Raw genomic sequence first — 25,444 nt, forward strand, 5'->3', positions numbered from 1 at the left:
AGACTACCTTAAAGGCACTTCCTTTTCCACCACATCAACTTTGATCTACTAATTTGCCTCAGAAATTAACCATCATGTCCATTTCCTCCATTCTCACCACAACGCCAAAACTGTCTTCTGTTTCTTCACTCCTCCTCCACCCACTCCTCCCCCCAGCTGCATAAAAAGTGGAGAACTTTAAATATTTAAGCAGCTCAACTGCTGTGCACTTTATAGTGGCCTTACTGTTATTTGGGGTTAATGAGAAAAGCACTCTTATTCGCTTTTCCTGTATTAGCAGGCCTATATGTAGTTTGACTAACCTGTGAAACAGCTGTAGATCTTCAAGAGCAAGATTGAGAGCGCCTCCACTGTGGGCCCTATAAGTAAACAACATCATGGCATTATGGCTATAACAGCTCAATTCTTTAGTTTCTTTTTTTTTCTAAAATAGGACTGGAATTCAAGTAGGCTATATTTAGTCTGAGGCAGTGTCTGCTGGGATGTGAATAGAGTAAACAACTTCTGTCTTCATGGAAAATTGCCCCATCTAGTGACCAAATATATTATATACATACATGCCTTGAAAGAATTGAATTTAGGTGCACCATAATGTGGCATAAACAAAATTTCATTACTTCATCTACAAAAAAATTAAAATTTAAAAAGAATGCACTGTTGAATATGTATACAGAAAGTCTAACAAGTCTTTTAAGTAAATATGTGAATTGAAAATAGGCATAATGTTCTAAATTCAACATTTTAAATTGATTATATAATAATACACTGTCTGGCCAAAAAAAGTTGCTGTTTGGATTTAAATAGGCAAATATTTAAGAGTCAATGACTGGATCATTATTGCTGTGATTATTATTTGTCTAGCATGTTATGTTTACAGTTCTTCTAACCCTAATTGATGGAGTGTGTAGCTTTTCATTTCTTCAACAACCATGTAGGAAGATACTTCATGGCCATATACCAGTATGACAGTGTCAAGATTAATCAGGCTCAAATTGTGAAGGAATGGTTGGGAGGAAGCATGAAGAATCATTTTCACACATGAACTGGCACCTCTGAGTCCTAACCTTAACCTCAGTGTAAGTCTTTGGGATGTGCTGGAGTAGACTTTACAGAGTGCTCACCTCTTGCATTGTCAATACAAGATCAAAATCGATGCGTCTCTTGATGGAAATAACATCACAACATTTATTTCCATCAAGAGATGCATCAGTTTTTGGTCAAGATCTTGTTTTGACAATGCAAGAGTCAAGCATTTTGTCATTGTCATCCTGGAATATGACCATTATGTGTCTTCCTACATGGTTGCTGAAGAAATGAAAAGCTACACACTCCATCAATTAGGGTTAGAAGAACTGTTGCCAAACATATAACATGCTAGAAACATAATAATTACTGCAATAATGATCCAATCATAGACTTGTCATAAACATTTGTCTATTTTAATCCAAACTTTTTTTTTTTTTTTTTTTGGGCCAGGCAGTGTATATTCAACTGAAACACAAATCATAGAATATGCAGATAAACCATATAAATCATTAATCATATTCTTGTTGATGTTTATTTCACATGTAAGTGCCAGATCTTTTGTGACTTTATCCCCTGGTTTCACAGACGAGGTTTAAGCCTATTCCCAGTCTAAAATGCATGTTTAAGCTGTTTTAACTGAAAGCAACTTGCACTGGCATATCTTAAAATATGTCAGTGCCATTGTTTTGTCTCAAGATGCACACCAGTAATGTTTTTTTTTTTCTAAGGTATGTTTATAAAAGCTACTTAAATGTCCTAATTAAACTAAGGTCTAATCCTGGCTTAACCTCTTAACTTTTTTTTTTTTTTTTTTGACATGAAAATGCACTATCCAAACTTAAATGGTTGTAATTCAAGAATACTTTGGAATAAAGACATAAGGCTGGTCTTGTTTTAAAGATAAAAATTTGGCAGATTATAGTAGAAGTGAAATAAATTATGTAAGTGAAAGAGAAAAAAAGTTATAGAAGTTTAAGTTTATGAAAATGTAAAATGTAAAAATATAATATTTTATATTGTATATAAAATATATATTTTACAAAACAAGTTTTACTCTAAAACTGCAAGAAAATCAAATCCAAAAATCTGAACAAGTGTTCCAAATTTCAGGTTGATATCTCAAAAAATGCGCCTTCAGTAAGATTTTGTTTAGGCGCAGTACCAAACTTTTTCACTAGATGACAACCATGCTCTATTACTGGCCATATAATGGCGCCTCCATTTCCATATATGGTTTGAGTGATCTGAACCATATTTTTCCTTTATTTTTTATACAATTTATGAAGTACACATACTATATAGAAGTAGTATGGGAAGTTTGGCAGAATTTGATATGAAGCCTCTAATAAACATAAAAACAACATGTATGTGGGTTATAGATTGCCGCCACAATCATAAATGTATTTGTTTTCTATTAAAAACATTTTCAGACCTTTTTTTCTCAAAATTTTTTAATGAATGTTATCTTTTGAACTCTTGGCATGAAAACAAACATGTTTCAACCAATCTTTCATGATTTTTCATGTTTATCGCTATTTCAAAATAAATGTCTGAACATGCCTTATGAGTGTGAAAATAGACTTGTTGCAAATTGATGAATTACTGCTCCTCTGTAATTTGTTTTGAAAATCAAATATGAAAAGTAGAGATTCTAAGCTTTCAAATGATATATAATTTGTCAAGATTAGTTTAGGTTTAGTATAGGATATTACTGTTTAAATATATAATGGCTGTGGGCCCACTGGTGGGCCAGTGACAGTTAACAGGTTAATCTAAGCCGTCTGTTAAACTGGCTTATATTTAGAGAGCAGGTAAAGGGATAGTTCACCTAAAAATGAAAATTTTGTCATTACTCACCCTCAAGTTGTTCCAAACCTGTATGAGTTTCTTTCTTCTGTTGAACACAAAAGAAGATATTTTAAAGAATGTTGGTAACCAGACAGTTGGCACCCACTGATTCTATAGTAGGAAAATAATACTATGGAAGTCAATGGGTGCAAGTCAATTGTTGTTCTGTAATTTTTGTTCTTACTATCATAGTGCCATGCAGTTGAGATTCAGTCAGACAGCACAATATTACAGAGTAGACTGGTATTGTCACCATCACTCTTCTGCTTCACGTGTCCTTTCAAGAGGTTTGGGTGTTCATAGGTTGTTTGAACATGATATCACTGCAGCAGCGCGAATGAGTCCGGAGGGCAGGGAGTGATTTTTCTATATAGGAATCCTATCAAAAACTCAAAATTCGTATGTTTTGCATCGTTTATGGTTGCTCAAATCGATAAAATCGAGAACCCAGAATGTGTTTATATCGTTTACATAACTTATACCGTTTTTTATAACTTATATCATTTTTTTAACTTTAAAAGTTGTCGCCTTTAATAGCGTTTTACGTCTGCTGATACTGAAATGAATATGGATACCTGCTTACCTTATTTGTTTTTGACTTGGTTAAATATCCACATTCTTCATGGTATCGTTTGCAGGGAAGAGAAGCTATTTTATCCCATTGAATGATAATTTGGTGTTTTCACTTAAGTTTTGTACTATCCCGTTCACAATGTTGATCTGGTTACCATGAGAACAGTGTCACGCGCTGCTGCGTCAGCCATCATATGGTAGAAAATGTCCAAATAAATAAATGTTTAACAAGCTGACAGAAGTCGATTCATTTCTTTGTTGGAAGGGTGTAACGTTAAATGCAAGTGTAGTTTTAATGTTGTCTTTGTAAATATTGACTTTCCCATATGGCCACGGAGGAGAATCGGAGGGTCACATTCAGCGGACAGACACCCTTTTTTTACAGCAAAGTCCCTTTAAGACAAGTCATTTCACTCGGCGGCCATCTTTGAAACGCCTCTCGGGCATCCTGGGCATCATGCAGCTCCTATCTCTTTGAATGGGGAAACATCAAATTCTCCAAAGCTGTTTGCCAAGCTTTCCATTAAATTTCATATTTGAAATCACCAATGAAATCTGACAACAACTGTCTCATAATTTTTTTTCCAAACGCTCAAATCATGACAAAAAAACAGTGTTTAGGCTGGATCAAGCTAATGCGCATGCGCAGACCTAAATGCGCGTCTCTTGTGCCTCATTTCGGAGGCGCGCGTCTGACTGTTTCTATAGAAACCGGTGCTTCTAACGGCCGCTACAGTGACGCGATGACTTTACAGGTCGGCGATTGGCTCTTATTTTGAAGGCGGGACTTATTCCGCCATATTGAGCGTTACACTTTCTCCCATTCAAAACAATACGAGTGACATGTCTTGTGTTATTCTATAGTCTTTGTTTACAGTCTATGATAGACACCGACATACTGTTTTTTTTGTATTTATTTAAACAAATGACAACCAAAATCAAACCCATAAAAGCTCGTGAACAGTTCTGAAGTGGCTGTGTGCAAGTTTATACTCATTCACAAACCGGGTGAGAGTAGGCTAATACTCGCAAATGAAATGTTACACCAAAACAAAATACAACACTTTCAAAAACACTCAGCTATGTTATTGTTTTATTGAGTGATAGGGAGTGGGTTAAATCAGTGACATTATTAGATTTGATATACGGCGTCTTCCCGTCACCTCCTCAACCTGCTTCCCTTAGTGTGTTTTTACACGTATAAAAGGCAACAATTGTATTACACCGTCCAGTTATTTCTTTGAACGATGATGTGAGCTCCTGTTGCAATTCTCGATTCAGCATAAATTATCTACAATGACGACATTTTTCACAATCACGACAGAAAATCAAAAATACTGCCCTTAACGTCACTATAGCAGAAAGGCAGCGCGATATAAACAAGCCAAACTAGAACTGAACACGGCATGACGGCAACTTCACATTCTTTATATCTACCTCCTCGATGGCAGGAAAGTCTTTCAATTCAGTGGAAAAGTCGCTCCTCTTCTTAACATAAAGATCACGTCCAACATATGTTGTGATTTTCTGTTTATACCTTTCTAAACCAGCACAGAAAGGACTTTTCTCCATCTCTTCCATTCTAATTTTCACTGCTTGCCCTCCACCGGTATTTCGCGCGTCACCAGAACCACATGATTGCAAACAATAGATAATATTGGGTGTGGGTCTCATAGATAATAATGGAAAGGGAAAAGTAACAGTTTTCAGGGTACATTATTTGTCCATTGATGACTAAGTCATACCATTAATTGTATCCTAAAGTCTATCACAATTGTTAAGTTATAATTTACTGGCAAAATGTTCCAACTATAACAGGAAATCAGAGAGATGTGTCAGAGTTGGCAAGACTGTCACCTCCTACTATTTGTGAGTGCAACAGCCATCTGACAGAAAAGGGTGAGATGTCATCAAAAACAAATGCGTGACAACCTGACAAACTGAGTTGTTCTGTGTTGGCTAGTGAGACATATGCGCTATAACATCTGTATTTTTTATGTGTGTGTGTGTGTGTATATATATATATATATATATATATATATATATATATATATATATATAAACAGATAAAAAATACAGATGTTATAGCGCATACGTCTAATATATGCGCTATAGATGTTATAGTATATATATAATTACAAGACAGTTAATGTTTACTGTCAATTAATTGTTTAATATATATATATATATATATATAGTTTTGTTTTATGTTTAAAATACATATATAATTACAAGACAGTTATTGTTTCTTAACAAAAACTGATAGATTATAAACTAAATATAAATATAAATAAACTGATAGTTATAAACTAAATCAGAACAGAGTACCTGAAAGACACGTTTTGATCTCTTATGAATCTATACTGTATAGAGTCGACAAATATGGTTGCTATGGTATATGACTAGGTACAGAGTATGGCTAAAAAGAAACTAGGAATGTAGTCACATGATTCATATCCCGGAAATACACTGCCGTCGATGGAAAGATGGCGTTATGAGCAGCTCTAGACTGTAACAAAAAGTGGGGCAGTAGAGTCAAGAGACAAGAATGATTAACCTGCGTTTGTCGGTTCACCTAAGGACAGAAAAGGCCAAACTGACATTAGTCATAAATGTAAATTAATACAGTTGCACACTTGGTTATGTGAGGGCGCGCCACAGATGGACAAAGACAGACTCGCAGTGAGTACATGCCAAAATAAACACGAGGAAGTAGCCTTAAAAGGGGCGTGTAACGTGTTTCATGGCTTGGAGAAATACTACTGATGGAAAAAACGCAAAGGAAGCACTTTATGGCGTATATAATAGCACAGCGATACGGATCGATGAGAATGTTTTGTTATTTAGTACGATGTATCGCTTGATATTGATGGCTTAAGCTTGTATCGTATCTTGTTACGCGTACCTAAAGGTGTCATTTTCTCATGATGCGATTTGTTTTATGACCCCGTTATGCCTATGCTTGTAGGTTATATTTCCTATTTATTTGCGGTTTAATCCATAATTTTGCATATGCAGCAATGTGACATTGATATAGGCCCTATAGTATTATATTAATCCTATATTAAAATATAATACAGTTACAGGGGTGTAAAGAGTACCCAAAAACCATACTTGATTAAAATTACAGATACCTTACAATGAAAATGACTCCATTACAAGTCACCAATTCCAATACAACTTGAGTAAAAGTCTTAGAGTATCTGACTTAACAGTACTTGAGTATTTTACTCGCACTGAATGTAGGCTCAAAAATGCACTAGTCCTCAACACCTAAGAGACATGCCAGTGAAGAAACAGTTGATGAGGAGAGCACTCATGTTTATTTTCTAAAAATAAATAAATAAAATAAACTGAACTCTTCAAAATTGCAGTAAATCACACAACAGACTTTTAAACGTATACAAACACTTAAGGCTCAGTTAAGCTCAAGTGCTCCAAAAGGGAATAAGAAAACCAATATCCTTCAAAAAGGTCTCTTCAATATGACAGATCAATCATTGTTAAGTAAAAAGAAATAGCCAAAGGTTTTGACCTCATCACTGGCTGCAGGCATGTCCTCATCTCATATATGAAACACCTGTGATTCACAACAACCTTCTAATGCTCTCGCATTGGTGTAAAATAGCCTTGTTGACAAGTTTGGGTGAGTAAGGGTAAAACACACAAGTTATAGTACCTCCAATGCCCTGTAGGTGGTGATATCACTTCTTTATAGCAGAAACAAACTGCTGCAGAAAAAGTTAGATGACATGCAAAATGTAACAAGTAATTGCATTACTCATTACAAATGTATTGGAGTAAAGAGTACATATACTTATTCAAATATGTAGTCAAGTAGAGAGTAAAAGTTGGTAATATCGTTGATGCTCATTACTCAGTAACACTACAAAGTAGCGTAAAAGATATTTACATTTACAACTAATATTATTTATTTACTACTAATTCGCAGGCTGGTGCATGCTCATGGCTGGATATGCATCATTTTATTGGGGACCTTATGGCAGCAAGTGCTTCAGTCTCTGGTCATCCACTGAGAGAGCAACGTACTGAGGAGGCACTGAGTTCCACATGGCCCAAAGTATCTCATCCTCCTCAGTCTACCCCATCCAGACAGAGCCAGGTGAAAAGTGCTGTTCGGTTTGGTCTGCATTCTGAGGAAAGGGAAAGGGAGCCCATAGATCATGAAAGCCATGGTGAGTAAATATTACAACAGACCATTGTGTTATAATTACATTTTATCCTCATGAAGCAGGACTGCGAAACATGCAGAATTGATTGATTCCGGCAAAAAGTTCCAATTCTTTTAATACTTTAGAGGCATTTACTTATTGCATTTACTGGCCTCAGCAGCCTGTTGCCAAATGATGAGATCATTGCCTGGTGATTTAACAGATACAGCAAATAATAGATCCTTTTAACATTTATTAAAAAAACATTAATTATTCTTGCTACAAATGTTCACAGACTTTCTAACGCAGATTAAAGGCAGCATAAATGCAATCCAGTAATTTGTCCTAACTATATTTTAAGGAAGATATAATTATAAAAATGATAATAGGAGTCAGGTGGTCATTATCACAAAGTAAACCCAGACAGGGTGATTAGGACCCTGATTATCTGATACGAAACATTGGTTTCCCAAAAATGGATGAGCAGTCAGTTATACAGCGTTTCTCTGGACAACAGTCATTACTCAGAAGCATTTGACAGCTGAACCATAACACTGAAAACAATCAAATTTTCCAGAGAGCCATGTAATAAATAAAGATACTAAAAGATTTTAGTAATACATTTAATTTATTTTTTATAAAATACCACTTAATACGCCAAAGCGTTATGTATCTCTAACTACTTCCTGTAACCAATCAGTGAAGTACACATCCTGAAGTACAAATTCTTTTGAATAACTGGTTCTCAGTTCCCAGGCATACAAGGAAATAGTTTTTAATTGCTTTATGCTGACTCATTTTGTGCATTCTCATCTCCCTTTTTTGTAGTTCAGCATCGTACCTGCACATGTCCTGGCTGCCCTCTTTCCTCATCTTCTTCTAGTTCCTCAATCCAGACCCTGAAACCCAGAACCAGCCCGGCCTCACAGATCCAACCACCTTCGCCCCTACAATCCACCCCATCAGAGCAGGCCAAAGAGCCCAGCCCTGTCCCAGTCAGCCTGGGTTTGTGTCTAGGTTTGGGTCTCTCTCTGGAAGAGGAAAACAGAGAGCCCAGCAGCACATCTGGTCACCCCCAGCAGGAGGACAAAGGCACTAGCACACACAGCCCAATCCCTCAGGCAAATCCTGAGTCCCCAGGTGCCCCACCTGTTCAGGCCTTTGCATGTCTATGCTGCCATCGTGGTTTGCAAACCTGTAGCCAACTTCTACGCCAACAAAAAGACCCAGAGGCACACGTTGCCCACCATCACTACCATCACCACCACCATCACTGCCCGCTCACCTCCTGCACATCATGTACGCTCCCCTCCTTCCCTTGCCTGTCCTGTCAGCGCACCTTCCCCACTTGCGCCGAGCTCCTGCGGCATCAGCAGGGCCACGCTCAGCAGGAGGGCCTGCAGCAGCTCCCATGCATGCACTGCAATGCCTCTTTTCCCCGGCCGTCGCAACTACTGCAGCACCAGCGAACACAGCACGCATCCAAAACGGGCGGCTTCCTGTGCGCCGAGTGTGGGCGAGCGTTCAACTCACACAGCAATCTGCGCATTCACCTCAACGTGCACACTGGCGCCCGACCGTATAGCTGCACCGACTGCGGCAAGAGTTTCAGCCAGTCTGGAGCACTTAAGATTCATCGCCGAATTCACACTGGAGAGAGGCCGTACACCTGTTCTTATTGCGGGAGGGGTTTCCCTCACCTGGCTGGGGTAAGAGCGCATCAGCGAATTCACACGGGAGAGAAACCATACCGCTGCGGTCAGTGTGGAAAGTGCTTTACTCAGTCTGGGGCTCTGAAGATCCACACTCGCATACACACCGGCGAGAGGCCTTTCGTGTGCGGCCTCTGTGGAAAGAGCTTTTCAAACCGTTCCGGCATCCGCTTTCATCACCGCACGGTTCACGGGATCGTGACGGAGCCCAACTCTGTGGGCAGGCCTAGTCTGGCTGCTTCTGCGTCATCCACAATTTCAGAATTCCAGAGAATTCAAGCCTCCAGTCTCAACCAGATTCATCTCCGGCAAATGGAAGGGAAGAGTCCACCCAGTAAAGAGCAGTTAAGTGGGGATGGGGACAAAGCAGCCCTTCCGTATGCCTGCGAGGACTGCGGACAGCGCTTTCCAGATGCTCCGTCTAGAAACAGACACCAGACATTGCAACACTACTCTTCGGAAGAGAGAGAGAAGGAAGAGATCAGCTCAGATAAAACTAAAGATTAGACAACAACAGCGAACATTACTGACTCTTTGTATTTCAAAAGAGAGGGAAGAAAAGGGCAACTTTAATAAATAATGTATTAAGTCAGGTATTGAGCCTGAAACATAAACAAGGCCAAGAGCTGATGTCAGCCTCCTCACACTGACTATCCACTTGTTAAGTCGTGACACAAGAAATACTGTTTCTTGGTCCAAGGAATTATATGTTTCAATTGAGAATACCATCTCAACAGCCGTTTATGAGCACTATTTATTCATATCACACATTTAAGCTAAGTTTTTAAAAACTTGTGGTGTACACTACTATCTCTGGGCACACAGCGTCTCAGGCACCAACATTTTAACAGTTCATAAAAGATGAATCACTGTCTGGCCATCTGAGATTTCGGTATGGAGATAAAGGTTAGGATTGTGATTGTTCAGTAGTCTGACAGCACACTATAAGTTAGCACTGTTTGTTGTTTGCTTTTGCCATTTCATGAGCATTTGGACCCAGAAATGGTGATGCGTGATGTCAGATTTAACAAGTGAAATCTTGTTTTGGATTCTTTTTCTTGTTATTTGTGCCTCTAAAAAGCTAAATTGAGACAAACTGTATTGTGAAATGGCACCTTAAACTTTAAATCAGTAGCTTTGCCTATCAGCATAAAGGTATTTACTTTTAATTATTTACGTATACATTACAAAACCTGGGGCCAGTTGCGTTAACATAGCCATTATGTTAAGACAGTGTCTTTAAGATGACACACTAGCAGTTTGTCAAGGGGGAGTCAGTTTTAGTTTTTGACATCAAATTAGGCCAATCTACTTCTAAAGCTAGGTTTACAACTGACAAGCGACCAATCGTAAGTCTCCATGTCAATAAAACCGTTCAACCAGCTTGATTCTCCTGTCCTGAGTACGGATTGTAATCGTACTGTATCAAACTGTTTGAAATGCTACTTGTACCACTACTGGTACCACTTACAACCATTCGGCATGATAGTGGAAAAGTGTTTTATTTTATGTTTTAGCACTTTGTATGCATGTGTAAGAATTTTGTAGTTTTTCAAGGTTTTTTTTCTTCCTTTTAATATTTCTGTTTAGTGTTCAAACTTCTTATACTCTTTTGATGATGAACTGGATTGTTAAGAAAATGTTCTGATTGGATAATTTCTTAGGTTTTAACATAAGGGAAAATGTAGGCCTGAAATAGACAGAGCAAGTTGGCTGAAGTAATAGTGCCTTTTTTAATGGGAATCTTGCAAAGCACATGCAAACCAAGACAAATATTTAGATTCTGGTCATAGCAGTCCAAAATCAAATATGGCCATCTATTGCTACAACTGTTCTATAAATATGGTTTTAAATTAAATGAAGCTCTTGCCATATTTAAAAGCATTTCAACTTGTAGTGTGAGGATTAATATTATGACATCATTAGGACATGTGATGTACCTGCCAGGTGTTGCTTATTGTATATGTGCAGGGACTGATAATACACAAGGCTGCCATTTTCACAGTTGGTCAAAGGTTTGTTGTTAAAGATATACGTACCTCTGTATTATTGCTCAAAATTAAAGTTTGGCAAAACTGTAATGGGAAAAGTATTGTCCATTATTGTTGTGTCAATTTTGTATCTTTAGCATTACACCGTTGGTATGTGAACCCTCCTTATGTGGTGTTGTGAAAGTGGTTGGCCAGTTATAAAGGTCAATGATTGTAACTCAGAACATCAGACACTTTTCTGACATCTGTCAGTTCAGCTCATGTCTACATGTCCATTGTGTACACAACAAAAATAAATGTTGATGGACCTTATTTGAGGTTGAAATTTGTGAAATTTTATGAAAATATATGAAATTTAACTGTGATAATAGTGATATCAGAAGGGTTTACTGATGTATTCTGTTTTGTTGATTAACTTTTAACTAACATACATCTTTCAGACCAGAACCCTTAAACCATGTCTTGGTATGATGGCTTCATATTGTCAATATGAGACATGAAGCTTTGTCTACAACAAACAAATTGGTTACATATACAGTTCAAAACTAGAATTGTGGTCGCTTGCTCTTCTTGAAGACGTCACCGTTGCTGAGTCACCTACAGTCACCTGAAATTACTGTAAGGTCAATGAACTTTAGACTAGGGAATTTCCATTGTGCTCTAGCTACTGTTAAGACCTCTTCTAATTTCCTAGGCTAATTATTATTTAATAGTCTACAATTTAAGTACATTCTAACCTACATGTTTATTATTATTTCTCTTCCCTCCAGTTCAGAGCCATTTATAGGTAAGAGAAGGTAATATACTCGCCCCAGATCTATTTCACCTCGAGTCGCAACAGTAAACATGAACGTGCAGGGAGTGCGTTTCTTTAAAAATGCATTTTCGCACGTGCAGCATTTTTATTTTAGCCTAACATCACCTTTTTCAGTGTTATTTCTAATTTATTCCTGTTATATGTTCTAAGAACTTTGCACTGGGTTGTATTTTACTCGTATTCAAACTCTCAAACGTACGAGTTCAGCTTAATGAAAGGAAAGGTAAAGAGAATCTATGAAACTTTTCATAAAAATTACTCAGCAGTAACTGGCATGTGACCCCGGTAATTGTGACATTAACCTTTAAGACTTAACTTTTAAAAAAAGAATTGAAGGATGTCATAACAAATTCTTACGAAGTATGCTACAATAAACCAAACTTTTTTTTTTTGTCAGTAACCAAATGAATCGCATTGTCACCTGCCGTAACTTAATCGCATCGTCAAGGCTAATTAGGCCTAATGTGATTTTTATCTCTTTATTATAGATTCACATATCAGACGTTTATCACACAAAACCCTAAAAAAAACTTTAACCGCCAGCTGCCACTGAGGTGCCTTCACACGCACACACCCTATGAACATAGATTATGCTAGATACAAGTGATGCTCAAGCTTGATTTGCATGAGGAGTTTATGCTTTGAGACCATGGCACAATATAACGTTTGTCTTTTAGTATTTTTGTCATTTTAATATAACAATTATAGAAAAAATGAATGCCAATATTATATTAATGGATCGTATCTTTGTAACAAAAACAAAAGAAACATAAGCACGTTAAGCTCCACCTTTTTCTTCTTCCGCGCTCATAAATTGTGTTTACAAACTTTCATTTTAGCAGAAGCTGTTCTCAAACTAAGAAGTCAAGATCCTTCAAAATGAAAGGCTATATTCTCCTCGCAGTCCTGGCGATCACCTTTCTCCAAAGATCCACTGGTAAATAACATTTTGCTTATGTCTTCGCATTATTTTTAATGCCTTTTACTGTTTCAACCTAAAATGCTCTTGTACCAAACGCAAAATGTCAGTAGGCTATACAAAAACAAAATCCGGTGAGGGGTACGGAATTTAAACTATATATATATAGTGGTTATTTAAAAAATTATATATGTTCAAAAAAGGATTTCCATACCACCAATCACAAAGACAGATGTTTTGTTTTGCAAACTCTCATTAACCTGTGTTAGTAAGACCCAAGTGCCAGTGCCCTGGATAGTCTAATTCCTCCAAGTGTAACATATTTAATCAAATTTGGCAAGTGTTCACCAACATCAGCAAGACGTTCTTAACCCTATAAAGCCTACTGTATTTTGTTTGTCTTATTTTTCACTTTTTTATTGTTGCATGATTGAACAAAATAAAATGCAGGCTACCTAAACATTCAGAATTGCAAACCACAAAACTGAATTCGTCTGAACTACCAATAATGTTCTGGGGTAATTCAGGGAATCTTTGCAGTTAAACGAAAACGAAAGTGTTCCTGTTTTTGTAATGTTACAGGGTTATATGATAGCGTGTATCTTATATTATTGATACATATTATCAAAACCCCCATGATTGAATTTGCAATGTGACAGCCCAAAATATTACTTTAGTTATGTACCAGGGGATATAGAATGCAAATAAACAAGACTATGAATTTGCCACCTTATGCACACTATCTTGGTGTGCATTAGGTAATCTTGACCCAACCAGTTAGACGACATTTGAAGGAAACTGTATTTGTCTGAAAGCAAATTCACCTTTGTTTGACAACAATACATTTTTCACTGACAGTCCACGTAAAACTAAAAGACGAAAAAATATACCTACATTTCTGTATTTATAGATTTATACAGTGTTGCATTTCATATTTATACTGTGTTTGCTTCAGTTTCACAACACTGCACATCAGATGACATGTTCCTGTTGTTGTCATGGCTGGTATGCAAATAAAGTGCACAAACCAGGAAGATTAGAAAGAATGGAGAATATTCTGGCTGCTATAGAGTTGATATAAAAAGTCTATACAGCCCTGTTAAAACAGCTGGTTTTTGTGACATAAAAATGAAACAAAGATAAATCATATCAGAACCTTTGCACCTTTAATGTAAAAATAATAATAATTTAAATGCCACTGAAAAACCAAAGTAATACATTTCAGAGAAAAAAATAACATAAAATAAAAAAGTGTAATAACTAACTTCACAAGTATTCACGCCCCTGAACTAACACTTAGTTGAAGCACCCAGTCTGTTTGAATAGGAGTCTGTCTCAGTCTGTTGTATATTAGCCTGGCACATTAATATTTTCCCACTCTTCTTTGCAAAAACATGCTAGATCTGTCAAATTGTGAGGGTTTTCAGTGGCATTGCACAGATTATATTTTTATGACATTAAAGGTGTAAAAGGTCTGAAATGATTTATCTTTGTTTATTTTTTTACATCACAAAAACATCTGTTTTAACAGGGATGTGTAGACTACATATAATTACATACACTGATGTATGTTATATATCAGATCAGAATGACAAAAAGCAACTAGAACTGCATCAATATGAGATACTAAACAAATTCTGTTGTTTAGTATCTGTTGCTGGGTTCCTTGCTGCTGTCGCCTTTGGCTTGCTTAGTTGGGGACACTTGACATTTGACATTTGATATTCAACAGTGCTTTGCATCTGCATACATTGACAGCATTTTGTTTAAGAGCTGCTGTGCAGCCAAAATTATATACCATTTATCACTGTAAAGCTGCTTTGACACAATCTGCATTGTAAAAAGCGCTATATAAATAAAGGTGACTTGACTTGACTTGACTAGTATGCCATATGGATGTAACCGTTGCTTTATTCTATAAAAATTCAGTATTGTTTTGTTTTATTATTTTTCAGGTTCTTTGGAGGTAAAAGGTCCATCTGAGCCGATTCTGGAAGGACAGGATGTGACATTGGAGTGTGTGGATACAGAATCTGAGCTAAACATGAGCACAGTGCACTTTCAGAGGTTCTCCAAGGTAAGGTCACTTACACAATAACAAGGAAATATCTGGTACACAATGCTCTCTGGCGTGCACTTATCTGTAAATGTCAAGAAAACAGCAGATTGAAACCAAAATGACACCTTATTTCTCATGGGAAATGAGAAGGATTTAGGTTATTGTTGCTGTCTGTGCACGTCCTCTGCAGCGCTGCCGGTCTGATTACTGTAGAAACAGAAAGTAAGAGAGATCTAAAATTACAAACAAATCTGTCAGGGACACTTACTCTCAAATATCAACACAAATGCTCCCGTGATTTTGTAAACAATCTTATAGGGCAATCACAAATATAAAGAACAACATTCTTTTGAATTTATTTGTCTGGAGATCAAGGCTGCAGTTGGTATTTAAACAGCAGGAGGCAGTGTGTGTGTTTTGCTGAGTTTCTGAGAGCTAGTATTCTGGGTTTAATTAGTATCTGGCAGTGAGGGGCCTTTGGAGGATTCACAACATCTGCTGCTTCTGTCAGTGCAGAGTCTGTTTGTCACATTTTCCAGCTATCTAAATGCATTCGAGCAAAAAAGGATTTCCATACCACCAATCACAAAGACAGATGTTTTGTTTTGCAAACTCTCATTAACCTGTGTTAGTAAGACCCAAGTGCCAGTGCCCTGGATAGTCTAATTCCTCCAAGTGTAGCATATTTAATCAAATTTGGCAAGTGTTCACCAACATCAGCAAGACGTTCTTAACCCTATAAAGCCTACTGTATCATATTTCTAAGGCCTCTAAATGATCAAAATCTTGATGAAAAACCTGTTGTACACAATTTACTGCATGCCTTCTGTTGTCTGATTATTAGTTTCAATTAGCAAATAAAAGGCCTTTTAGTATCATTCTAAATACGTCCACCTACAGGTCACGGTGCATGTGTCTTTTTGCTGTGAATTTGTTACTGATTTTTATAAAGTAAACCTAAGTATAACTTTTATATTGGTAGTAATATTTCAAGATGAACACTTACTGGACTGATGCAACTTGACTATCAATACATCATTTTTTTTTTTTTTTTTTAAAGAAAAATCATGTTAATTTCTGTTAAATATAATATAACAGGCTTTTTTAATCTCTCAAACATCATTGTATCGCTTTGCACTGTATGTTTTGTCCCCCACAATAAAAACTACAGAGCTTTGATCATAAAACTAAGCATTTAAATATCATCTTACTAAGACATACTATTGGGAGAAACAGATTGACAACTGATATTTATATGCATTTTATGTAAGTACCCTTACGAAAAAGAAGTATACTTCAAGTTCATTTTAAGCATACTTAAGTAATGTTCAAGTATACTTTATGTAGTAAGTATACTAATATCAATGTACTAGTAGTATACTTGTAAGTGTACTGTTTCAATACTGCTTCGGACTAATGCTGCCTTCACGTCCTATCGGAAATTTGACAATTCCCACTTCTGAAGTCGTGATTACGAGCTCAAAATGGGAGGGCGTTCATGTGCAATTTTTACCTAGGAAACTCGTATTTACGATAATTCCGAGCCAAGTGAAGGCAGCGCAAATTGTCCCAAGTATATGTTTAAGTGTACTATAAGTGTAACAGTAGTGAATTTTAAGTGCACTCCTATGTTTGTCATTTGTACTGCATCTGTACTACAAGAGAACTTATAAGTATTCTAGTAGTATACTATTTTAATATATGTAGCACATTTTCTTTTAGTTTATGAAAGTACATTTTGAAGTGTGCTCTCAGCAAACTACTAGTTTAGTAGTTTTATACTAATACTTGTAAGTTTTCTTTAAGTAAACATAACATCATACTTACAGTTTACTATTTATATATTATTTTTGCACTTTAAGTATACTACTATGTTCCTATTTAGGTATTCATTTTTTATACTTGAAATATAGCCTACCTTTAACTGTCTTTCCATTTTAAAAACATTTTATTGTAGCTTCGTGCTTTTTTTTAATCAACACTTGAACATGGGTAATTTTCATAAAAAAAAAAGCAACATTTTAAACAAAAAGCTGAGAAAATCACATTTTTGTCAAAGACTGACTTCATCCAGATCGGATTCAGAACGATGGTCAAAACATAGATGGAGTAAATCTAATCCATCAACTTCCCCAAAGCTTCACAATCATTTCCTCTTTATGGGTTCGACATTTCATTCAGTAACGTTAGGCTGTTTTGAACTTACTGTTGTTTAATGTTTGAGGATCACATTATTTTACATTTGCGTTAGCAATCTTCGATCTGTTTCTGCGTCTTCTTTACCTGTGTTTTGAGCCGGAGATTCTGTACTCTTTCAGAAGATGCGTAATAGCGCCCCCTACTGTATAGCAGTGAAAACATGGCTAGTCATTGGAGAGGAAAGAGCAAAGTGAAATTCCTTTGAAAATTTGAAGTAAATTCTTATGTACACTACAAGTTTACAAGTCAGATACTCAGAATTAGGAACATATTATAAATCAATATTTTCAAACAACGTAAGTTTATAAGACATATTAAGTATGTAACACTATGTGGAAAACATATTTAATAGGCTACTCTATCAAAAGAGTAAATACAACTACAAGACAAGTATACTTACAATACTTAATTATACTTTTAAGTATATCTTGATGAAAAGATTGAGTACAAGTATAGGCAAAATATACTACAAGTCAAGTATACTTAAGTGCAATTTTAAGTATATTTCTGAGAAGTACATGAAGTATATTTCTGAGAAGTACATAAAAAGTAGACTGAAATTATACTTCCTTATTTTTAGTTTAATAGAAGTATACTAATAGCACACTTGAATTATCTTCTTTTTCATAAGGTAGTCTGTTGTAATAAAATATTTATTTCTTTTTCTTTCCAACAGTACATGAAGAAGTGGTATCGGCTAGAGCCAGATCAGGAGTATTTCTACCGCCGGTGTTTTCTGTATGATGTGGATGTGAGAAGGGAGGAGAACAGACTGCTCCTCTTCATCGCCAGCATCCAGTCCTGGTCTGAGGGTCCATACCGCTGTGTCTCTGAGAATAGTTCAGCACCAGACAACTCTTCCCAGCCCCTCACCATCCCCATCCACTGTGAGTAACAGACGACATGGGCTGCATAAAGATTGTTTTAAAGAGTGTAATTGAGCTGCGATGCAAATCCCCATTGATTGCTACATACATTAATTGATCCATATATGTCTAGATTGTCCAGATGCTTCAATCTTTCCATTGTTGTGTGTGAGGCCGGTTGCATCTGACATTTTGTCGCAAAGAAGTTTTAGATTTGGGATTTAGAGTTTAGATGACAAATAAAACTCTTTATCTCCTAAGATGACAAAATCAATATTGATATTGATTGGGGGTTTTGCAGTGCCTAGACATGAGTTGACAGTGGTGATTTATTGGAAAAACTGAGTGGAAAAAAAACAGATGGAGCTATACAGCGATGTTCAATATGAATAATCAGTTGGAGACAAGATGATCCATGCCCACATTACAGTCAACCTGGACTTAATATGCTATAATCATTGATAATAATCCATTGCTGTCACCAACAAGTTACACTGCCAATTAAAAGTTTGCTGTCGGCAAGAATGTTTTTTGAAGTCTTTAAGCTCACCAAAGCTGCATTTATTTGAGCAAAATTGTGAAATATCATTACAATTTAAAATAACAAATTGATTTGATGGTAAAGCAGAATTTTTTTGCAGCCATTACTTCAAGTCTTGAGTGTCACATGATCCTTCAGTCATTCTAATATGCCGATTTGGTGCTCAAAATTTTTTTTTTTATTATTATTATTATTAATAATGTTGAAAAAACTTAATATTTTTGTGAAAACTCAAAATGTTCAGGATTCTTTGATGAATAGAAATTTCAAAAGAACAGTTCTTTTGTAAGTCTAAAAGTCTTTACTGTCACTTTTGATCAATTTAATGCATCCTTGCTGAATAAAAGTAATAAAAAAATCTTACTGATTGATGTATTTTTTACATGTATATTTTATAAATGTATAAAAATATGATGTATGTATAAAATATATAAAATATAATTTATATAATATTAAATATATATTGTATATGTTCATTTTGTGTGAAGAAAACATGCTCAGAATTTCCATGACCTACTTCCATGTTTTATGCTATGCAAATATATCCAGGAGCAGAGCTGTTTTGACTAATCCTTTCTATCCTTATACGTTCGCTCTCTTTCTCTCGCAGATATGCGGGAGGTGGCCGTGCACAGGGCTGGTTTAGGATACTTAACACGTTATTTCAACTCGGTGCAGGACCTCAAAGTGCGATTAGGCGATGATGTGGAGCTGGAATGTTCTACTTCAGCTTCCGAGGCACCGGAGTACTTCTGGGCTAAAGAGGTGACAGATTTACTATCTAATGCATTTTTTCTCACAGCAGTTTTTTAACATGATGCATTACTTTGTCTGCTACATAACTGTGGTTTTGGGACTGTTTTCACGTAATGGACATGTAGGTTTCTCATACATCTGAGAGAAAGGCCTGGAAGGCCAGCTTGTTTAATAAAGTCCCGTTGAGAAAGTGAAAATAAGCTTATTCACTCAGGTCTGGGGAAAAAGCTGTGAAAGTTGTCAGCTGATTTAGTTAGAACAGGAAATGTGCTAAGCCAGGAATAGTGTACAGTAGATCCACACTAAAGAGTGTCCAGAGGTTATGTCTAATTTACATTCCCCTGATCAATTCAGATTTTAAAAAAAGTTTATTTATGAGCTTTGTGCAACCAGCGTTGCAGCCAAATGCGAGCAAAAATTGGCTTTGGTGAGAAAATAAAACTCACCAGGGACTAGTTTCTTTCCAGTGGCTGGTTAGTTAATGTTATGGTGTGAGTAGAAGTTTAAGTAGAAAGATAATCAGGCCCCCACTGATATAACTGACACAAGCAATTTAAATCAAAGGAATAAGCCACATGAGTCATGACAGATGTTTGCCAAAGAAAACATCTGTCGTGACTCAAGCGTCTTATACCTTAGTAGAACATTTTCTAACATTTGTTCATCTAGGATGTCTAGAAATTCTCTATTGGCAACACATGTGAAATATTCCTCAGGTTGAGCTACTAAAATGAATATATTTTAGCAACAAAATCCTGATGTGCAGTTTCACAGTATCATTTGATATTATGTGATATATCTTTTTCACCAATATGAAAAGAAACTGTAATTCTAGGACAAATTATTATATTATATTATGTTATACTCACATGAGACAAAAAGTTCTGTTGAATATACTAATCTTGACTATTGTACATATAACCTGCCGTATGAAGCACAGTGCAGGTTATTATTCTCAAAAAAAAGTCCCTCTAAATGTCATGGTGTGGGTGATTGACGACCATAAAATTTCATGAAATGAAAGTCCAGAATGAGTCACTCCTGTTATTTAGAATGACAGTCTGTCCTCCACCACATGCCATAAATGTGCACTATCATTCTCTGACAGGTTAAAACCCCCTCAGCTTAATATATATTATGCAAGGACATGTTTTCGATTTGTCAACATGGCTTCAAATATGCACTTCAAATTGTTACCCAAGGCATGACTGAATAAAAACAGATTTTTAAAAATAGAGTAAACCAGAAAAACAAGCTTCTCTTGAATGGCAGAACACAATCTGATGTAAAGCAGCTACAGTACCTGTTTATTGCGCTCTGTGTCTGCACTCCAGCGGAGGAAACAGGAAGATGTTTGGAGCCAACGGATTAGCTCAAACAATGGTGCTTTGGCCAGAACTTGGCTTGACTGGGAATCCTCTTAATTCACTTTCATTTTAATTGAAATGGACTTTGTTGGCAGGCTGCAGAAGTTCCTCTAGTGCCAAAAGCATTTGTATGGTTATGATGTGCTCTGAGTGGTTTTTGCACAGACATTTGTTTCCTTGAATTGTATGGTGTTATGTTATGTTATGTTTTTACTTCATTACTCTTTCATACTCACTAACATTATTTATTGTAAATGCCACAGGGATTCTTAGGGACATTTTAGGGACTTTTAAAAAAATCTTTTAATTTCTGGTGTATTTTCAATTCATAAAATTGTAAAAAGTGGGAATTCACCTTCTTGATTCCCTTCTTTAGAATTATTACTTCTGCCTTATCTTTTTTTACATCATATCTTTCATGTAGTTCCTATTTTGCTTTTCACTTCTCTATAACCTCTGTGTTTGTGTATTTTATATCAAGGGAGAGGACTGGATTTTGCCCTCCAAAAAGCTGAAGTTGGAGAAGATGAGGGATCAGGATGGAGGGAGATACACCTGTTCTGCTCAGTCGCCCACTGTGAGGTCCCTCATGAAGAAACGTACAATCAGCATCAGTGTTCTACCAGGTCAGAGCAGCCAAAAGTGTGCGGCTTGTAGTAAACAACTTCAGTTGATTTGTACATATACAGCAGGGGTTCTCAACTCTGGCCATAGAGGTTTAGCTCCAACCTTGATCAAACTTTTTTAGTAATCTTGAAGACCTTGATTAGCTTGTTCAGTTTGATTAGGGTTGGAAGTAAACGCTGCAAGAAAGTGATTTCGAGGGCCATAGTTGAGAACCCCATAGTTGATTACAGTATGTTCATAATTTGAATGTTTCATTTTATATCCAATGGCACTAGCAACAATTCAGCAACCAAAATCCCTTTTTAGCTCTATTTGTCCGATTTTTGATTTTAAAGTATAAAGCCTGTGTGAGACAATAATATGACCTTGTAAGACCATTTAACTTCCATAATATTTCTTAATGATAACCAATGGCCAGTTTTCTTTAAGTCAGAAAAATGTCTACTGTAGCTATGTCTGCACAACATGCATAATATCTGTCATGCTATTAGCATTATAGCTTTAAAAAACTTATTTCTCTCAAGTTATTGTTATTAATAGCGCACTTTTCACAATCCATATTGTTTCTGTCAGGGTTCTCCTCTTACAGTTCTGGGGTGCGTTTCCCAAAAGCTTCGTTAGCCAACCAACATCCCAAGTTCCGTCGTTACTAACATAGGCTAGTTCAACGATTTGTGTTTCCTGAAACCATCGTTCAAACGGACATTCGCAAACTTGTGTAGTTAGAACGACAGCTCTCGGGCTGTAGTTAGAAGCATAGTTTCTTGTTTTTGTGATACGTGGATATGATATGTTATATATTTTAGTTTGAACGACAGTAGGGTTTTGGGAAACAGTCGTGACTGACTAGCTAGTTGATTTGCTCAACGATGCATCGTACTATGGTAGTGAAGCAGCGAGTTACGTCGTTGTATGGAAAACGCACCCTTGTCTGGTGTGTCTTTGTTTAATGTGTCTTTGTTTGTGTTGTGCTTGAGCACATGGCTCTGTCTGTGTTTGTGTTGGCCATGTGCTCCTCTGTTCCCGCCTCCTGGTTTCAAATTACCACATCCTCTTGTTTAGTCCTCCTTTGTCTGAGTGTGCTCACCTGTTATGTTCTCTGCTCCCTTTCTTGTTGACTCCTCGTTAGTCTGAGTGTTGTCACCTGTTTCTCAGCTCCCTTTATAATGTGCTGTCTTTCCCTCGTGTTTTGCCAGTTTGTTACTCTTTATACATTGTGCTGTTTAGTCTTTCTCTTGTTGTAGTTTAGAGTCCTTAGTGATTTATTGTTTAAGTTACTTGTGCTAATTCTAGTCGTGTCCTATTCTGTCCTCAGTTACAGAGTATCCTTGCTGTTTAGTATTTTCCCTTAATTATCTCAGTTATTTCTAGTGTTTTTAGTTTACTTTAGTGTTTAGTTTTTCCTTTAGTTAATCTTAGAAGTTTGCCTCTTGCTTTTACACTAACTAGTTTCTTTAATTTATTCCTAGTTTTAGTTCTGTTTTCTCTTTTTATTAGGTTACTACTCTTTTTCTAGTTATTGTTAGGCTATACTCTATCTGCCTTGCCATGTCTTGTTTTGCTTGCCTAGTCCTGTCCAGCAAGCTGAGCTTCCCTTGCTGCTCTCTCTGTCTACCAAGCAGCAGTAACTGTGCAGTACCTGTGAGACCATGAGTGACTATCTTCTTGAGCTGTGTGTTCCTGCCTGGGCTACGCTGTTTCTCTCCGGTCTTGCATTGCCTTTCCATCTCTGCTCCCCAACCTACTGTTATCCTGTGTTGGACTCAGCAGCCACTCTCTCTCAGCCTGCTTGTCATCGTGCCTCATCCCTGCCTACTGTTTGGACTGTTCATCTCCTCACCACCTCATTTTGTCTTATCATTGTCTTAATAAACCGGTTACACTCATCCTGCATTTGAGTCCTCCCTCATAGATTCTGTGACAGTTTTAAAACGGCTTTCCTGATGATTATATAATTGTGCCTATCTTACAATATGTTTCTGCCTTTTGGCATTGTTCAATATGTATATTGGAATTTTGTAATGTTCTTAGGAACAAATGGTCAGAAGAACCATAATTTATGTCAGCCACTGTTATCAAGTATACAAAGTACAAAAAGCAGTGGAATCAAATTGACATCAACAGAAAATGAGTTGTTTCAGAGAAAAGGCAAGTTATTACATATTAATTTGAAGACCAAAAAGTCAACAGTTATTTTATTTGCACTAATCATTCACAGTAAGAACTGAATTAAGGAAGTAAATGGGGTTGAATTTGAATTAATGTTGACAATTACCCTCAATTAGCTCACCTGCTCAAGGCTGTGCAACTAATACCAATGATAATCGGGTTTAAATTTTTCTATTAGGCTTTTAATTTTTCAAGACAGTTTGACAGATGTATAATATGTGATTTTGTCTTTGTCTCTTAGAGGATGCAGCATGGTATGAGACAACCACCGGTCGTATTTTTTTCATGGTAGGTGGTGTTGGATTTGTCCTTCTGGTGGTTATGATATCCATGATCACTTACCTCTGCCGTCGAGCCAATCAGAGGAAGAGCAAGGGACCCATGTAAGTCCTCCAAATCGGCCTAGTCATGTTGTCTAGAAATGTGTGCAGTGATTCATGTGGGTGTTTGACCTTCAGCCCTCCTCTATCATGTCGAGTGGAGTCTGTGTATTACTGTAAGCATCAGTAGACGCTGATGTCCACTTCTCTCACTCCCTCAAAGCTGTCGAGGCAGGATAGTCTATGTGCAAATAACTGTCTCAATAACCACATTCCTCCCTCAGGCCCACATCATTTCCTATTCTGCCAGATAAAACACTCACTCTGTCGTATTTCCTTCTCTCGTCCTCTCAGTGATGACCGTTCCCAGAAGAAACCCATCTACAGATCCAGCGTGGAGTCCCTGCCCTCCACCGCTGGTGACAAGCAGCCGCTGGTGTAAAGAGTGAGATTGATGGAGGACTGGAGAGGAGAGGAGAGAAAAGAAGACAAGAGAAAAAGATTAGGGAGTATTGGGTATTCAGAGTAGAAGGGAGTTAATGAGAGCTTTGCCCATAGATTTTGTTTTGCTCTTGGGTCTTTATTCAGATATATAATTTGGGGACTGTCTATGCGGAAAATCGAAAAAGTATACAAAGACAGGACAAATTATGGTTTTACTGTGAGTCCTTTCCAGTGTGGATGGCAGCAATGCTCTTCAACAAAAGGTGTGCAATTTTCTCTGTATTGATTCAACAACCCTGAAAAATTGAGAAATGCTGAAAAGATGTTTTTGTGAGGTGACATTGAACACTTCTTTCTTTCCACCAGTCTTGCAATGGCTTATTTCTTCAAACTGATTAACATTTCTTTTTAGGAAAACCACTGTCTGCAAGCTGTACAATCATTTAGTCAGATGTAGAAATGTTGGGGGTATTGCTTTTCATAAGTATATAATGTTCTCCTTCACTTGAAAGGACAGTAGATAAGATCCAGATTAACACTGAACCAATTACTCTAGAAGCACTTTGAAACTGTTGCACTTTTTTTACACAAGTTTGATTTTTCCATATCTTTGAGTTTTAAAGCTATTAAAATTACTTTACAACATAATCACCCTCCAGTGTTGTTACTGATCTAATTAAGATAGACATTCATGTATGCTCAACTTTGCCAAGAAATCTCAAGAGAGTTCATCTCTATATAAATGGCATTGCCACTGTTTATTTCCATCTCAAACTTCTGAAGTATTAATAAATACCTGTAAGTTCTCAAACAAGAGTTCTGATACACAGTTAGCTGGTTGATTTGTTGACCATTGCAAAATACATTTAAGCAATATCACACAAGCAAGACACATCCTGAGTAGGCTTTCATGTGATTCGACCGCCTGTTTGCATATTGCTCATATACAACAGCTCAAAAACAAGAAGTTAATACTGAGTAACTTACATTTCAGACAAAATATTGCCAGTTTGTCTATTTTCCTACCAAACAAATTCA

At 36.7% G+C, this 25,444-nt stretch overlaps 2 protein-coding genes across 3 annotated transcripts; both read left to right on the forward strand.

Moving 5' to 3' along the window:
- The first annotated feature begins 5,895 nt into the window (after positions 1-5,895).
- On the forward strand, positions 5,896-11,634 carry si:ch211-79k12.2 (uncharacterized protein LOC568844 homolog). 2 transcript variants are annotated; one of them, XM_051865228.1, is made up of 3 exons: positions 5,896-6,129; positions 7,400-7,643; positions 8,448-11,634. In XM_051865228.1, exons 1-3 carry the CDS (start codon positions 6,109-6,111, stop codon positions 9,836-9,838), a joined length of 1,656 nt encoding a protein of 551 aa, XP_051721188.1. In that variant the 5' UTR covers positions 5,896-6,108; the 3' UTR covers positions 9,839-11,634. The 2 variants fall into 2 exon arrangements, with proteins under 2 accessions (XP_051721188.1, XP_051721189.1); XM_051865229.1 differs by lacking the exon at positions 5,896-6,129 and having other exon boundaries at positions 7,497-7,643; positions 8,453-11,634.
- Positions 11,635-12,887: 1,253 nt separating this feature from the next.
- On the forward strand, positions 12,888-25,054 carry si:ch211-79k12.1 (uncharacterized protein LOC568891 homolog). Its single transcript, XM_051865230.1, has 7 exons — positions 12,888-13,076; positions 15,014-15,135; positions 17,993-18,203; positions 19,334-19,488; positions 21,328-21,472; positions 23,884-24,025; positions 24,317-25,054. The coding sequence occupies exons 1-7, from the start codon at positions 13,019-13,021 to the stop codon at positions 24,402-24,404; spliced, it is 921 nt and encodes a 306-aa protein (XP_051721190.1). The 5' UTR covers positions 12,888-13,018; the 3' UTR covers positions 24,405-25,054.
- Positions 25,055-25,444: the final 390 nt, after the last annotated feature.

Source organism: Ctenopharyngodon idella, chromosome 16 (assembly GCF_019924925.1).
Source record: "Ctenopharyngodon idella isolate HZGC_01 chromosome 16, HZGC01, whole genome shotgun sequence".
Classification (NCBI taxonomy): Eukaryota; Metazoa; Chordata; class Actinopteri; order Cypriniformes; family Xenocyprididae; genus Ctenopharyngodon; species Ctenopharyngodon idella.